Source organism: Acartia tonsa, chromosome 14, assembly GCF_053477335.1.
Source record: "Acartia tonsa isolate MP-2025a chromosome 14, ASM5347733v1, whole genome shotgun sequence".
NCBI classification, from domain to species: domain Eukaryota; kingdom Metazoa; phylum Arthropoda; class Copepoda; order Calanoida; family Acartiidae; genus Acartia; species Acartia tonsa.
In genome coordinates, this window is record NC_137273.1 from 28,108,373 (window position 1) to 28,124,922 (window position 16,550).

At 33.9% G+C, this 16,550-nt stretch overlaps 3 protein-coding genes across 3 annotated transcripts in view; 1 reads left to right on the forward strand and 2 right to left on the reverse strand.

Moving 5' to 3' along the window:
• Positions 1 to 6,661, reverse strand: part of LOC145305390 (TBC1 domain family member 9-like) — a 35,865-nt gene extending 29,204 nt beyond the window's left edge. The window contains exons 1-15 of the mRNA XM_080147008.1: positions 6,600 to 6,661; positions 6,290 to 6,357; positions 5,994 to 6,071; positions 5,582 to 5,658; positions 5,146 to 5,250; positions 4,665 to 4,796; positions 3,825 to 3,948; positions 3,239 to 3,384; positions 2,548 to 2,637; positions 1,968 to 2,074; positions 1,604 to 1,682; positions 1,223 to 1,334; positions 906 to 1,016; positions 656 to 722; positions 416 to 485 (exon numbers count right to left, since the gene is read on the reverse strand). Coding sequence (XP_080003134.1) covers positions 416 to 485; positions 656 to 722; positions 906 to 1,016; positions 1,223 to 1,334; positions 1,604 to 1,682; positions 1,968 to 2,074; positions 2,548 to 2,637; positions 3,239 to 3,384; positions 3,825 to 3,948; positions 4,665 to 4,796; positions 5,146 to 5,250; positions 5,582 to 5,658; positions 5,994 to 6,038 — 1,265 coding nt within the window. The 5' untranslated portion in view covers positions 6,039 to 6,071; positions 6,290 to 6,357; positions 6,600 to 6,661. The remainder of the gene's footprint in view (positions 1 to 415; positions 486 to 655; positions 723 to 905; positions 1,017 to 1,222; positions 1,335 to 1,603; positions 1,683 to 1,967; positions 2,075 to 2,547; positions 2,638 to 3,238; positions 3,385 to 3,824; positions 3,949 to 4,664; positions 4,797 to 5,145; positions 5,251 to 5,581; positions 5,659 to 5,993; positions 6,072 to 6,289; positions 6,358 to 6,599) is intronic.
• On the reverse strand, positions 6,061 to 10,021 carry LOC145305391 (TBC1 domain family member 9B-like). Its single transcript, XM_080147009.1, has 8 exons — positions 9,931 to 10,021; positions 9,324 to 9,396; positions 9,079 to 9,158; positions 8,590 to 8,701; positions 8,064 to 8,170; positions 7,402 to 7,478; positions 6,770 to 6,901; positions 6,061 to 6,071 (listed from the first exon to the last, which is right to left on the reverse strand). Exons 1-8 carry the CDS (start codon positions 9,945 to 9,947, stop codon positions 6,061 to 6,063), a joined length of 609 nt encoding a protein of 202 aa, XP_080003135.1. The 5' UTR covers positions 9,948 to 10,021.
• Positions 10,022 to 13,494: 3,473 nt separating this feature from the next.
• LOC145306579 (uncharacterized) lies at positions 13,495 to 15,939 on the forward strand. The gene is made up of 4 exons (XM_080148783.1): positions 13,495 to 13,650; positions 13,969 to 14,996; positions 15,231 to 15,547; positions 15,806 to 15,939. The coding sequence occupies exons 1-4, from the start codon at positions 13,548 to 13,550 to the stop codon at positions 15,858 to 15,860; spliced, it is 1,503 nt and encodes a 500-aa protein (XP_080004909.1). The 5' UTR covers positions 13,495 to 13,547; the 3' UTR covers positions 15,861 to 15,939.
• The last annotated feature ends 611 nt before the right edge of the window (positions 15,940 to 16,550 follow it).

The window sequence follows — 16,550 nt, forward strand, 5'->3', positions numbered from 1 at the left end:
TCCACACAAAAATCTTTACAATTACTTTAAATGTGAGGGAGGTTGGGGAAAATAGCTTAAAACTTCCCCAAGACATATGCAGTAAAGCAAAATCTAATAAGACCAGCCATTTCCCAGGGCTTTGACATCATATGGAAAATCTTATTAATTTATATCAAAACTAGCGTATTAGGTTGGTAGTTCCTAAGGAGCGATATTCTTGATGGGCGGAGGAACCTCCCCCCCCCCACCCCCTAAAAAAATTTCAAAATCTTGCATTAACCTATGAGAAGTCTCAATGTATAGAAGAACCACATAGAAGCGAGATCCTTCGTTACAAACACACAGATAAACATTCCCAGTTACTTTTATATTTGACTAGAATCTAAAGGATGTTGTATATATTTATAAAATGTGTGTGGAAATGATTGCACGCCTGGCAAACAGTGTGAGAAACCAGGACAAGGATATCAGATGCAGCATACCCAGATCTTCTATCTTCGCGTCTACAGTTAGGGTTATAATATACAATTATATGTAGATAGATACATTAAAGAAAAGGAATGACATTTTTAACAAGGAGGACATTGGATTGTATTATATTAATCTACATAAAGGAATTTAATTAGTTGTCCTATCCTGTAAGATATTCAAGTTGTATATTGTATAAAATGACCTATAAATGGAAGAAATTTTTTGACCAAGTCTCCTAAAACTCCTTGGTCCACTAGTGCTCCAACCACCTTGAAATAAAAAGTTAAAATTAGTTAAATACTTACCTAATGACTTAATAACTAGGTAGGTAAAATTTATTAATAACTTAATGTCAAAATACTTTAAGGCTATATTATAGTTAAAATATGATAGCTTGGATAATGATGTATACGATATATTTACAGTGACCCCCCCCCCCCCCCACCCCTTACCTTGGTATTATAATAATCTGGCAGCAGTCTTTCACAGATGGCCACCAGGAGCCAGAAAGCATCCTCTTCCCCGCAGAAAATCATCAATACACTGGTCACTATGTTCATTGCCTGAAATTTAAAAAATTTACAGTAGGGCCAATAAAAGAAAAAATGGAATTTTATCACTTTAAGCACTTTTAAGGTTTTATAGGACCATGGAACCTATTCCACTTTTCAAAAAACCTATTGGAAACTCGAAGCTCCTCTAAAACTCATTTTTTCCCCTTTAGATAACATTCAAAATAGATAACACCCAATAAAACAATTATCATTACCTGACAATAGCCAATTTGAGGATTGCGCGCGGCATACGCGCACAATATCCTGCGCAATCCATCAATACCGATATTGTCACGTGACTGGAAGGCTGGGTGTTCCGGTAGAGATCTGGCAGTTTCATGAACATCATTGCATTAGATTTTGGTAGTGAAGTTACTCTACAAGTATTCGTAATCTGGCTGACAGTTGTTCAGTAAGTATTTTTCCCATAAGCATAGCTATATTTCCCACCCTAATCTTTCTTTACTACCCTTTTTTCTAAATCATTAAAGACACACATTAAAATAGTATTATAACCTAGGTATCTAAAATAAATAATAATACTTGATTAACTAAAGTTGTGAGTTTGTTCACTATTAAAAATGCAAGATGTGTTCCTATGAAGGTCTCGTTCTATTTCTTCATTGGCCAAATTCTTCAATTTAATACTTTCACTTGCCATTTTGGCATAATAACCTTCACAGAGATGCTTTATCAGTACAAAACTTCAATAATTTCTCTAAACATATATTTAAACAGATCAGATAAAATACTTCCTTTAAAATCCTCTAAATAATGGAATTTTTTATGTAAAAGAATTTTAGCACATATTATACCTATTACGAAGAAATATTTTACTAAAAATGCAATTTTCGCAAGACAGCTAGGTATTTAATTCTTGACATACCTAAACGGACATAACCAAGTATACCTAGAGTAGCTGCGCTACTTAGAAATGATAGCTGTATTGTTAAGGCATGCCTGGGTGGGCCTCCAGGTCAAAAATAGCGCCAGAGAAGGTCATCCAGATGTCCCTGCGCAACCTGTTGGGAATACCTTTGGTCACAAGCTCGCTTGTCTCCTCAGTTCTTAACAAACACACCAGGATGAGTTTTTGACTGATTAAATAGCACTCCAACGATTCCAAAAATTAAACAGGATTTGTTTTCATGAAAACTTAAGCCTCTAGATGCATATAGAGACATACAAACCCCATACAATGTCTAGATATTATTTTCTAATACTTTCAGCAAGAAATATGAAAAGCTACTACTACTTTTTCAGATGGACAAAAGACGTTAAAAAAATTTAAAATCGATGAAAATTGGCTGAAAAGTTTTAGGGACACCGTTGTTTTACAGTTTTAGAGGTATGGGGGATGAGAAAACAATTTAGGAAGATTCAGAATGCTTCAATAATTCAGGGAATTCATAAAAATTAAAAGGAAAAGATAACTTACCCCTTTAAAATACTTTTTAAAAGAGGAATTTTTTTAGCATAATTGGGAAGATAATTATGTTTCATTGTCCAATAACAGTAGGTATGCATAAGTGTAGCTAACCTGTATATTGAAATTCCCCTGCCGTAGTCACTGAAATGTTTCTCCCAGGAAATTTCCTTGCACGCTTCTAGGGTTAGGTCAACACTCTCCCTAGAATTAATTAAAATTTAAGGAAATCACAGGTTTCAATTACCTATTCTTAGTTAGGTAAATAATTGTAAAATATGTTCGTCAGTCCGCTGATTTTGTTTTAGCTGTTCTTAATGTTAGAACCTATAGGAGATTATTTTTTGAATATTCTTATCATATTACTATGATATTAGTAACCTAAATAGAGAAAATTATTCTGACTAAAAGTTTCTACTTTGTATGTTTCTCTGGCCGCTTAAAAGCTGTACCTAACTGATTAAGGTAACTAGTAAGACAATATCATTTACTCGGCTGCTACATGGTATAGGCTACTGTAATTACTTTTAGCCCTCTCCTGTCTAGGTAAAAACGTTTACCTACTTAAGTACAATTCATGGAATGTCCCCCTACCAAAAAACATAACTAAGTCTGGGAGGGAGGGGACATTAGACTTTTATAAGATTAGTCTACTCCCAAAAGTTTTATAAAACAATTTCATTTAATTCATTCATTTATCTACTTTGGGGACCAGAAGAGGTAATTTAGTGTACCGTCATTTGGGATATACATCAATTATCGGCCATTGTCTTATCCCTTTATATCCCTGTAACTAAGTACTTACCTATAAATATTCATCAGTGGCTCAATCATCTCAAACTTATCCTTCTCCTCGATGTTATCCTTTACTTTGGAAGGTGTGGTGAGATATTTGGAGGACGTGGCCAAGAGTTCACAAAGTTTCTCTACGACAAAATCTCGATCTTCTACCTACGATTGCAATTTTGTAATGCTTTAAAGATTCTTTGAGTGTCGTATTAAGTTTTGTAGCAAAGATACTCTATGATACACTGAGTCTGTCCGTCCTCCGTCAGTTCGCCAATCACTGTAAAGTTATGAGAAATCAGGATTTTCTTAGCTGACATTTAAATTAGATTGCTGAATATTTTTGTTCAGACACACTTACCAAAGAGCATCCAGTATAATACTTACTTATTCCGTGTCGGTCTGTCAGGAATGCTACCTGGATGTTGTCATTCTTGTCATGAACAGAAATGAGATACAGGATACATTTTAGCTTAGGAGACATAGTCCCTTCTTATATTATTTAACACAGACAAACAAATATACCACCAACCAACCACACTTTTTATTTTAGTGCCAAACCAAAGAAATTATTTTAAAAATGGATTGTGTATAGGTAGAGGTACCTGTCCAAAAACAAAGTTATTGGCACAATTCTTCATGGAAAACACAATCCCCTCGTCAGAAAATCCAGTGTTGGCGTTCTTGTTGGCTTTCTCAATACAAGTCACATCTATATTGTCAACAAAACTCTTAGATTAATAAATCTTGACGGGTCTAGTGGTAACATCACGTTTTGGGTTATCTCCAGTTTATTACACTAGTCCCCAAAGTTTTATAATAACGCTTTCTTATTCGTCGGCTCAGCAACTTTGGGGACTATAGCTAGTTTTGATTTGTTGTTTTATTAGGTTAAGTGTTCAAACGTTTCAACCACTAATTTTAAGTTACAGAGGGGGTAATTTTGTGTATTATTATTGGGGACGTACATCAATTCATCGGCCATTTTCTAATTCCTTTAGATCCCTGGTTATATCAAAACAGCCTTCATTATGAATTTTCTACCTTAGAAAGCAACTATTTCAATAAAGGCAAAATCATTTTTGGAGAGTTTTCTAGAATTCTATTGATGATTTATCAGACAGGTGAAGTTTTTAAGATAAACTAAAATTCCATAAAATTAAACTGATGCAGCTCCTTAATAGATATGACTACAAAATAAAGGTTTCGCTATCAAAGAATCTTTTTTTAAGCCATATAATAGAAACATACTAGAAAATTAACGAAGAAAAGTTTTGAAATTAAAGAATTAGCTTTGCTTTTAGGGTTAACATAATCCTTGTTCAAGTATTACAATAAAAAACAATTTACTTTTAAAATGTCTACAGGTCATAGCTCCAGCTATTCAAGTTTAATGGCTGCACATGTTTATGAGCCAAAGCCTTCTCCATCTCTAGACGACTTACACACGGATTTCAATAATGCTAATAATACAAAGAACTAAGAGTGTCCCTTTTAGAGGTATGACTAGGCTGACCAATCCAGGTACGTGGGAGGTAAAACAAGCAAACTGGTTTCCCAGATACAGGATACCATACCTGAAAAAATGAAAAATTACTAAATATAAAAATTATAAGAAAAATTCATTTAGATTTTTTATAAGACAACTTACCTAGTCTATCTAATCAAAACTGACAGAACAATATGCGTTAAAGTAATGTTTAGACTAAGGACATAACAAAATATATCATTACATTACGTTCTTTTATATCAAGACACCCGCTGTAATTGGAAAAGAATCGCAGCAAAAGACAACCAACCATTTGATTGCCGATCTATCGAGTCCTATCTGTAAAGGGTAATTATGAATAACTACTCATGCCACGCACCGGACAAAGCTGCAATATTAACGCAACCTATTCTGCTAATGCCAAAGTGTGAGCATACTTGTATTTCTTGTTGTAAGGTGTAAATAGAGCACAAGGAACTCTGCCATCCAAAACTTCGGAGCCGGGAAGACAAAACAGGTTTCTGTAAATTTCACTTTCTTTCCTAAACACAAATACATAGGTATAACCAGGGAAGGGTTAATTGAGAATTTCCCAATATTTAAAAACAAATCTACTTCTTGTAATAGAAGGGAAGTTAATTTAGACAGACACACAAAGATATTTACAAAAATCTTAATATTATTCCCCTATTTGCCTTACCAAACCTAACAAATTAGGCATAAATAATATTACAATTTCAAAAGTTCCTGTAAGTGCATAGTTTACGAGATCTTTCTAGACAGGCGTACAGGCAAATAGAAAACAAATTCTGCTACTTTTCTTATATGGGATAGGATTAAGGTATTTGAAAATAAACTTTATAATGAACAAACCTCGCATCAAGATCCCGTTTGAGAAAGGAAGATTTTCTAGGAACATTTTTGCTTTTCTTTTTCAACAAAGCCTCATCCTAGAAAAAGACCATTGTTGTTTATTGTTATTTTACTCTTAAGAACCCAAGTAGGGTCATAGTAAGAGGTCTGAATATCTAGGCCAAAGTCTGAATACGACTATCAAGTCTTTTCTTGAATGTAGATAAAGTCACGGCCTTTTTCACATGAACAGGAAGATCATTCCAGAATTTAGCTGCTCTAACACTGAATACATTTCTGGATAGTTCTGTTCTTTTCACTGGAATTTGAAAGCTTTTCACTCCATGGTCAGAATTTATGGCTCTTGTATTTGGCATGACATGATTTTTGAGATTTTATTACAGCATGCTAAAACTAAAAGTTAAAAAAGTACCTTTTGGAAAAACAAATCTTCAGAATAAATTCGTTTTGCTCCCATGTTCGCTAGTTGGAATATCAAATCATAACCTTCCTAAAAGAAATAAGATTAGTTGACATAAAAAATAACACATTTACATTAAACTTACACTTCATACATAGTACATACTACATATACGTATATGTAAAATTCATTTAAAATATAAAGAAATGATTAGACGTTTTAAAATAAAAGGCTTTTTTAAAATCAGGCGCAAATCAGTCAAGCAATGAAATATTTAGGATTTTCATAATTGAAATTTTGTATTATACCTTGTTAAATAGGGAGAATACATGATTTGAAGTCCTTGTAGAAATACTTAAACTGCTTTGAAGCAAACCTAAAAATAATAAATTGACAACTAACTTTACCCAATCCCTACAATTCAAAATATTTGATTTTTTAAAATTCAAAATAAACATTCAACATTATCTACGTAACCAAAACAAAGAATAAAGAAATACCTACCAATTTTAATATTAATATCTAGGTAATATTTATCATTAAGGTCATTGACAACTATAATAAGCTTTGTTCAAAATTTAAAAATAATTCAATTCCACGTAAAAAAAAAAAAATTACCTCCTGATTTATCAATATCCGTTATATCCGTCCAACGTAATACAAACTATGGTTCAACATTTAAAGATATTTATTAATATTTCCAAAAAATATTTTAGGTTCATTGGTAACAGGTACGGGTTAAAATAATAGGTGGAAATTTGTATTTCTAAAAGAATAACTGTGATAACCAATCATATCTTTAATTTCCTTAGTTTCTTTGCCCAATATGATGGAATGAAAATAAAGGTTGTTAACGGTCAGGTAGAGCCAGCCCTGGGAGGGTAACTTTCCTGGCCAGTATGTGCATGAATAGTACGACACTAAATATAATTCAGTTATTTATTATATTAGACAATTGCACTTAAATTTAACCCCTTTCTTCATCCATTATTTGAGAGCTACCCATCCAACAAGCGAATAAAATCTAAAATAAGAATTGGAAGCAAATAAAGTCCTCTTTAATACGAAACGTTGCCCCCCAAAATCACAAAAAATCAGCTAAAATTTAAACAGACAGAAAGAAAATTGGATATAAGAATTTGATTGTTAAGAATATTAATTCACCACCCCCTTGCAGTTATATCAATATAATTTTTATGAAGACATTTTAAATACAATAGTCATACACTATTCTTATAAAACATTTATTTGAACACAGCATAACTTAATTTGGCTATCAAAAAACACATTATTTGATTATTTTCCAAAAAACAATAACTAACCTAGAATACAAGTAACAACATTTCATATTCAAGATTTTTTTAAAGTATGAAAAAAATGTACATATATATTTATCATATCCTGTTAAAAATATATTTACCTAATTTTTCATCTTTTGGAATGTTAAAGAGGTTTAGAAATTTTCTTTTTGCTGCAACATACTGCGTTGATTCAGAGCTAAAATATTAAACATAAGGTCATGTTTCTTATAGGTCACTATTTTGATGTAGTCACAACTAGTTGTGAAAAATTTGGAAACGATAGAACAAACACATTTTTTTTCTAACGGCATGATTTTCGTCGTAAGTACATTGTAAAACTTTTATTAATAAATCTAATCTTTTTTTTGCTTGCTGCGCTGGATAGGTAATTCACATTAAAAAACATCTGTTTTATTATTGTATTAGGTATAAGTTTATACAATACAAAATATTGGCTAATCAGATGAGTTAGCACGTAGTACACATTTCAAAAAGATTATATGTCACAAAACGAGACTTTTAAAACGCCCTAATACAAAGTCTATAATTTTGGCGTTTATCTTCAGCCATCATTCAAAATCATATTTGGGAATTTCATGCCAGCAAAGGGGGGGGGGGGGGAGGCCTCAATAAAGGGATAATTCAACTTTGGGTGGAAAACCCAATTTATTATCCCAACCCTGATTGCATGAATGAAATGTGTGACAACTGCATATGAAACCAACAAATAAAATTTTAAAATTATGAAGTAGCATTGCCACAATGAAAATGTGTCACTTACCAATCAGAATTATTTAATTCTGCCTGCGACTCTCTATTGGCCACAATACTAGAAATTTTACCGCAAATAAATTCTGTCGTTTCTGATGGACTTTCAAACTGACCAACCTAAAAACATTGTTTTTACCTATTGAAAAAGTTTTAAGACAGTCCTAACATGAGGAAAATGCAAACACCAAATATCCATTCGTTAAATGGAAGGAGCCGTTTCTTTTTACATAAAAAAAACAACACATTTTATAATTATAGGATCTAATTTTTAGTCTAGGACACTTAATTTTCCTAAAGTGATATATTTGACGATTCATCGAACAAATTCAAAAGCTCTACTCTCGACACAAAGACAGCTTATACCAACAACGTATAATTGACCTTTACATCTGCCCGCCAAATACTATTTTAGATTTATTTCGCTAGTTGGTTATACCTTATTCCTAATACAAAGAGCTTTACTAGAAATTTAAATCTAATTGAAGTAGTTAATTAAAATGTAAATGAGAGAAACACTTCTGTAAATGCTCACAAACCTTTGGAAGGATCTCAGTTTCTAGCCAGTTCCAATTTTGACCTGCCTCTGTGTCGGTCATGCACAAGGCCAACACAAAGTAGGTGTCTTTCCCATCCTCCTTATACAGTATCCTATCACAATAACACAAACAATATTTTTATGTTACACCTTTTTTGCTTAAAAAAAAACAGGACAGATATTTTACTTTATAATATTTGACAAAGTCTAGAGGTAGGTGGAGTTAATAGTGTCAAAATTATTCAGAAATCCCCCCTCCCCAAGCCAAAGTACCACGTGAGAGGTCTACTTATAATTTCTCCCCTTACTTACATCACAATATTAAGTTCCAACGCACCAACTTTATGCCTGCATAATAAATATATTTTTAAAATTTAAAATTAAATTACCTAAAACGATAAATAAAATCAACTAGGTATAAGTTACTTGAGGAAAAGAAAATAAGGTGAATTTAATTTAATTGTAACTCATACAAGAAATGATGAATGACCTGTAAGGAGGTGGCTTTTTGTTCTGAACGGAATCATAAGTATCCACCAATACTCCATAAAGGCCTGCTGTTCCTCGCCCCTTAAAAATAAAATGGGTCTAAAGCTAACTTTACGGAATGAATTTTAATTATTATAGTGGCATTAATGTTCAATGTAGGTAACCTTTTCTTTAAAAATGCTACAAAATAAAGAATTTCTTATTTAAAAACTGATTAGAATTCAATCAGTTATTGCAGAATTTCACCTTTCTACTTTGGTACACAAAGTTCTTTAGAACCTTTTCTGTCCTCCAGAACTGACCAGAAGCAAGAACCTCTCTGAATAAATATTTGATTATAAATGATTTAATTAAGACTCAAGATCATAGTACAGGCCATACTCCTGCAAAAAGAAGTTTTTAATTTAGTACAATTGTTTAGCAATCCACCAGATAGCTAAGGTTAATATTTTTAACATTATTAAGCTCCCCTAAGAGCCCCCAAAGTTTTAAATAAACTATTTGCAATATGAAACCAAGCTTCGATCAATCGTATTACTATATATTACAATATTTTTATATTCAAAGAAAAAAAGTTAATAGATAGGTAGTTAGGTATAAAACTTTAATCATTGGGTAGTAGGAATTCTATAAAAATAAACTTTGTCGGTCAATGACACTATGAGGAAAGAATTTTCTATATCGCAATTACGGTCAGACTGTTGATTTTTTAGTGTATTTCAATTTCTCTTTCGTTCTGTGGCAATTGACACTTTATTTATCCATCTTATTCTTTGTCCATTCGTGATATTTAGTGGTTCGCTATATAGTTATGAATATTTTCATACTTGATTTCAATAAAAATTTATCTTACTTTGGTTCAATCCACATGATCGATTGTTAATTGGAATTTAACACAAGTAATCGATCATAAGTCTGACATTTTCAGAATTGTTTAATTTTCTGAAAAAAAGATTATTTAAAAATCGTTTAATGCATAGAAGATATCTAACATAGCCTTTTTATCTATAAAAGTATTTAATAAATCGAATTTCTTTAAAACATTCATAATTAAAAATAGTACCTAATATTTTTATTAGATATTATAAATTGGGTGTTTTAAGTACCTTATGTGGAAGCTTATATCACCCTTGGGGTGGTTTTAGGCTATTATCTATGCACCAATTCATCAAATAATTAGGCATATAGAGTCATTGGGCGCATCCGCTTGATAACATTAAAGTACTATTAAGTAATAAAGAAGCCTTTTGCATTTTTTTATTTATCTTTTCAATTCAATAATCAGCTAGTGTGTAGTAAATATTCTTAAGATAGACAATTTTTCCAAAATAATTTCCCATTTTAATTTCTTCAAGAATTTTTACCTTTTTCTTAATTTTACACTTTAAATAGAAAATTATTTATTCAAATTTGTTTTAGTATTTTTATTTATAACACGCTTAGATTTGTTTCAGTAAAAAGATACATTTTTTTTACTGAAAAAAAACCTTAAATTACAGAGGGAAGAAGGTTGATGTAGTTTATGACCTGTATTTAGCACTTTTGGGGATTTACAGCGCATTTGCCGCGTTTTTCTTTATTGTGCATTTTCATAGACAAAAAATATTTTCATAGATTTTGTTCATAGATAAATAATTTTAAAAAATTAATAATAACTATAATTTTTTATTTTACTTATAATTGGTCCTATTGTCTTTAGGTAGTAAAAAACAGTTATTGGTAACCATTTATAAACAAAATATTCGCATCTTTAGATGGAATCTCTGAAAAATAGCCTAAAACCACCCAAAAACAGATGCAATGAAGAGTACAACAAATTCGGACCAGCATTTTAGAGATATTTACAGCTTCAGATAAAATACCATCTACTAAATCTTAAATTCTAATAATTTTTTCTTGAAAAAAAGTAACTTTTATTAATTATAGCGTAGTTAGTTGGAGAGGTCATAGTAAACATTTGGTATTTGTTGTGCAATATGGTGGAATTTCAAAAAATACATTAAACGTGTCTCTAGGAGCATTTTGGCAAGCGGCCCAGGTCGTTCGGAATAAAACGTGGAAAGACAAGGATAAAAAGTTAATATGAGAAGTCTAAAGTAACACAGTTTGAGAGATCTTAAGCGAATTATGTGAAAAAATTCGCTCGTAGTATTAAATAAAAAGTAGAATGGCTGATATAGAAAGCCTGGAGAGCTAGCAGACAGAAAAAATTAAATTAACCTTAGTTGTCAGCTACGGCCGTTAGATGGCGGTAGAGAGACGTAGTATAGAGGGAGTACCTCTTGCGGCGTATTCGTGCATTATAAATGATATACAGGCTATATGAAGCGGCAGGGGCCGACAATGATGTATAGGCACGTTTATATACTCTTAACTGAGTGGTAGTAGAGGAGGACTCTACGTATGGCGGTACAGGCCAGATAAGTTTCTCAATTGCGGTAGACAGATTGTGAGACGGAACGGTACAAGTTTAGATTAAAACCACGAGGGGTGGTTGTTGTCAAGCTGAGCGCGAAAGCAAGTAGTCATACACACACACACGCACACACACACTTACACTCGGACTACAGGGGCCGAATGAAAGCTCGCTGTTTTACTTCATTCTTTATCTGACCATTGAACGAACAACATCTAAATACAAAAGTGAAAGAATAAAGAATAAAGGATAGTGAAACATAGATTTATGCTACAAAGTCGCTTGTGATATTAATCGTTTAAGTTTTTTCTAAAAATTTATTTTTTGAAGCATTAGTTTCGCAATCCTTTATGAAACGATAATATTAATTGTATATGTAAAAGTGAATTAATCTTTTTAAATGAGAAAGTAAATTTAAGTTTCGAGAATGGTTTTTTATAAGGATAAAATATTTCAGTTTAGATAGTGGTATGTAAATCAGAATTACCTAAGATTCAAAATTAAGCACGTTTTCGTAAAAAATCGACAAACGAACGTTTTAATTGTACGAATAAGCGTTCAACTGTGAATTTTTATCGAAAATTTTCTATCGAAAATGTGCTTATTTAAGATTGATGAACGAAAATTTGTTAAACGATTCGAATGAAAGCACGTAAGACAAAGAACTTATTCTGTTCCTATAAATCCTTTAAATTTACCATTCTCGAAACTTCTGGGTTACTTTAGATGGAACAGATTTACTCGTTCCGAGTCTTTCCGCGTTTTATTTCGATCGAGCTTCGGACAATATGACAAAATTGAGTAGGTACACGTTCCAAACGGATTTTTCTGGAATTCAAGCTATGAAATAATAATGTGAGGTTTTCATTGAAGTATTTAAAACGAAAAAGAAAATTGGTATTTGTTGTGCAATATGGTGGAATTTCAAAAAATACATTAAACGTGTCTCTAGGAGCATTTTGGCAAGCGGCCCAGGTCGTTCGGAATAAAACGTGGAAAGACAAGGATAAAAAGTTAATATGAGAAGTCTAAAGTAACACAGTTTGAGAGATCTTAAGCGAATTATGTGAAAAAATTCGCTCGTAGTATTAAATAAAAAGTAGAATGGCTGATATAGAAAGCCTGGAGAGCTAGCAGACAGAAAAAATTAAATTAACCTTAGTTGTCAGCTACGGCCGTTAGATGGCGGTAGAGAGACGTAGTATAGAGGGAGTACCTCTTGCGGCGTATTCGTGCATTATAAATGATATACAGGCTATATGAAGCGGCAGGGGCCGACAATGATGTATAGGCACGTTTATATACTCTTAACTGAGTGGTAGTAGAGGAGGACTCTACGTATGGCGGTACAGGCCAGATAAGTTTCTCAATTGCGGTAGACAGATTGTGAGACGGAACGGTACAAGTTTAGATTAAAACCACGAGGGGTGGTTGTTGTCAAGCTGAGCGCGAAAGCAAGTAGTCATACACACACACACGCACACACACACTTACACTCGGACTACAGGGGCCGAATGAAAGCTCGCTGTTTTACTTCATTCTTTATCTGACCATTGAACGAACAACATCTAAATACAAAAGTGAAAGAATAAAGAATAAAGGATAGTGAAACATAGATTTATGCTACAAAGTCGCTTGTGATATTAATCGTTTAAGTTTTTTCTAAAAATTTATTTTTCCCTCCCTCCCACTCCCTTAAATTTTTCATCAGTATGTTTTAATTTTATAGCATTTTTTCTTTATATATTTTTCCCTTTCATAATTCGCCGGTTTTTTATGCACGTGGTTTTTGATAGGGCAATAATAGATAGTTTTATGATTCAAATTTCAAATTTCATGTTATAAGACTTAACCTAAAAATTTTTTTATAGGGGTCATTTTTAATGTCGATTCGATTTATTTCTTTTAAATATTAATTTATCATTCATAATGCTTCGTTTATTTTTATATGATTTCATTCTAGATTTTTTGATTTATATTTTATATAAATTTTTCAGATTTTTTATCATAAGCCTTTTTGTTTCTATCTCATACGGCGCATATTTACACATAAGATGGCCGACGGTGAGGATGAGATGCAGTTGCCACATTTGGGTGATATAGCCCAAGAATTGCCGGCATTTGAGGATGAAAACGGTTTCGAACCTGTATCTCCAGGTATTATTTTAATTGATAGACTGTTGGCTATTAAGTATAGAGTTTTTCTTGTAATCACGTATCTTGATATAGACCTATGGTTATATACGTTACATCAATTCTTGTTTTTTAAAAAAAAAAAAAAAAATTTTTTCGACTCGTGCATACACTTGTTTAAGGCACAATAATATATAAATATACTTTAGCTGAATTGCAAATCTGTCGACTAAATTCATGGTTTTTCATGTTGGACATGTTTTGTTTAGTTTTAACCATTCAAAATAGCAGTTGCAATGTATAAATGAAAATCGATAATTGAAATAGTTTTTTAAATTTTAGCAGCGGACGTAGATGATGATCCTGCTGTTGATAGTGACGAAAGTGTCCATGATCAAGAGGATCAGATTGACGCCGCTCATGCGCAGTTCCATGAATCACAACCAGCTCCTATGATGGATGAAATTGCGGAGGCGGATCGAATGAATGATGGAAACGGAAGAGATCCAGCGGAATTGTTGGCCATGCTAGGTGATGATGCACCAATGGGAGCCAGACCGTTTCGGGCTTCCACACCTCTCATTCCAGCGGCTCAATCGTACATTCAACAAGAAAGGGCCAGATATGGTCAGCATGATCATATTAATAGAGTAGCACAGCATCACCCTCAGCATCTACCACAGTGTCGGCCTGGTCCAGTTCATTATCCATCTCAGAATCAGGCAATGAATTTTAGTAATGTTAACATAAATGCGGCACCATATATGGCAGGAGGCGCGGCAGCTAGGCCCCAACCGCAGCAAAACGGCGAACGCATACGCCATAGGTCGGAGGAACTACCCAGAGTGCCGACAAAATCAGCTCAGCCTGTCATGCCTCCACGTGGTACATGTCATGACCGAGGATCAGCGGCTGACAGGCCCTTGTCTGTCGATAATTCGGGTCAGGTACCAAACAGTGCTCTTATCGACGTAATTCGCATGCTAGTCAGCGACAGAAATCAGAAAAACCAGCAGAGCACCAGTGCTTCTCAACCATCGACCAGCAATGGTGTTGGCGGTGTCCAGCAACAGCAAGTTCAGCAGCAGCAGAGGGCTGGCATGCAAGCGTCTCAAGCGGCCAATTTTCAACAGGCTACGCCGTTTCCCCAGGGTTGGCAGATGGTCGCGTTACCAAGCAGAAGACTTGTCGCAGGCGTGCCTACAAAAACGAAGCCGCCCGGTTTCTGCCTAGTACATTATGCCGTTACGCAACAAACCAGACTGGGAAAAATAACTGAGGTCAATGCGCAGAATTGCCGTGACTCCAGTTATTTGAGGTTGATGCAGAAGACTGGCCTCGATCTATTGTCTGTTCAGAATTATATCGAGGTAACAGTTCTAGTCTTCTCTCTTTTTTACAGTTTTTTCGAAAAATTTTTTAATTTCACAAGTACTGTGGCAGTGAGATTTGTTGTTATCTTTAATACTATAGATCTTAATAAGCACTAGAGCGGTTTATCTAAACAATGTAATACTTGAGGTTTTTGTTGTATACCACCATATTTGATTTAGGTAACATTTAAGTGTTATAAGAATTTGTTACGATTTTAAACTATAATTTAGGATGCAGTTCGCGAGCTTTACAATTTGTATTTGCCCCCTGAGGCCCACGCCACCGTCCATCGCAGTATGGAGTTCTCGCTTATGGCCATCGAGCTGCTCAAGTTCATGAGTCTCTACATGAGCTTGACGTTTACAAACAGCCCCTCTGTGGTTGTCAAGTTTGCCTGCAACGATAATCGTGAAGTTCTGCAAGGTGAGAGGCTCACCAGATTAAATACTTTGCGCAAGGAGCATGAAGAAAGCGAGAAGCGCAGACGGGACAGAGAGCGAGAGGCTAGGCCATCTGCGAAACGCTTCACTGGCACGTGCCACAATTGGTAAGCGTTAAAATTTTTTAATATATCTTTTTTGCAGCCAGTTTAAATGTGTTGTAATGATAGTTGGATCTCGATTTTGCGCGGGCAATCAATGGATATGCCAAATAGATAATCAAAGAGGTTTTCCTTTTCAAAAAATACATAGTTTAGTTTTTTTTAAAAAAAAAAAAAAATATATATTCGCAATTTAACTTACTATTTAGCACAGAGTTTTTTAGTTGTTAAACTCAGCCAGTCTAATGTTAATTATATTTTCAGCCAGAAACAAGGCCATAGAGCCTCTCAGTGCACAGCTCCTAAGAAGAAGGATTGAAGCGAGGCTTCGAGTTCCCCGGCCATAGCGGCACTTCCATCTACCAAAGCCGAGGAGCTCCTCATTGACGATGTTATCGCCCCACTCGATAGCGATAATTTAACTGACACAAAAACTATTGACTTTAACTCCAATGGTAATATTGAAAACGACGACAATACTTCTGTTAAAATTGTTACCAGTGACTTAGTCGTAAGTTCTTTAAGTGACATATCTGACCAAGAATTTGCGGCTTTTATTGACAAAGAAATTGACCGGTTGCAAGGCCTGGGTTTCGGTCCAGTTGCAGGAGGGATCCATGATCCAAAGGCCCAGTTATTTTATAAACAGATTTTAAACGCCAGTGATTTAGTTTTAGATTTATTAAGAGACGGTTATAAGCCGGACATAGTTACTCCTCTTCCCGAGGCGACAGACCTTAGGAACAACATGAGCGCGTTGCAAAACATTCAATTCGTTCAGGCAAAGACAGACAAATGGGTTAAGGAAAACATTGTTAGGAAAGTTGATTATAAACCATATTTTGTCAACCCTTTGACAGTGGCGTCAAAGTTGGATAGTGAGGGTAACGTGAAATTACGTCAGTGTTTAGATTTGTCACGTACACTGAACGACTGTTTAGGAAAAGTTTCTATGAAAATGGAGGATATTTCCATGGTCCTTCCCAGAGTCACGCCCGGCTGCTGGATG

Coding starts and splice junctions, on each gene's coding strand:
- LOC145305391 (XM_080147009.1), bottom strand. Junction 8,702..9,078: donor AAAAAGCCACCTCCTTACAG/GTCATTCATCAT, acceptor TTATTGTGATAG/GATACTGTATAAGGAGGATG. Junction 7,479..8,063: donor GAATTAAATAATTCTGATTG/GTAAGTGACACA, acceptor TTAATATTTTAG/CTCTGAATCAACGCAGTATG.
- LOC145306579 (XM_080148783.1), top strand. CDS start 13,548: ATGGCCGACGGTGAGGATGAGATGCAGTTGCCACATTTGGGTGATATA. Junction 13,651..13,968: donor TTTCGAACCTGTATCTCCAG/GTATTATTTTAA, acceptor TTTAAATTTTAG/CAGCGGACGTAGATGATGAT. Junction 14,997..15,230: donor CTGTTCAGAATTATATCGAG/GTAACAGTTCTA, acceptor ACTATAATTTAG/GATGCAGTTCGCGAGCTTTA.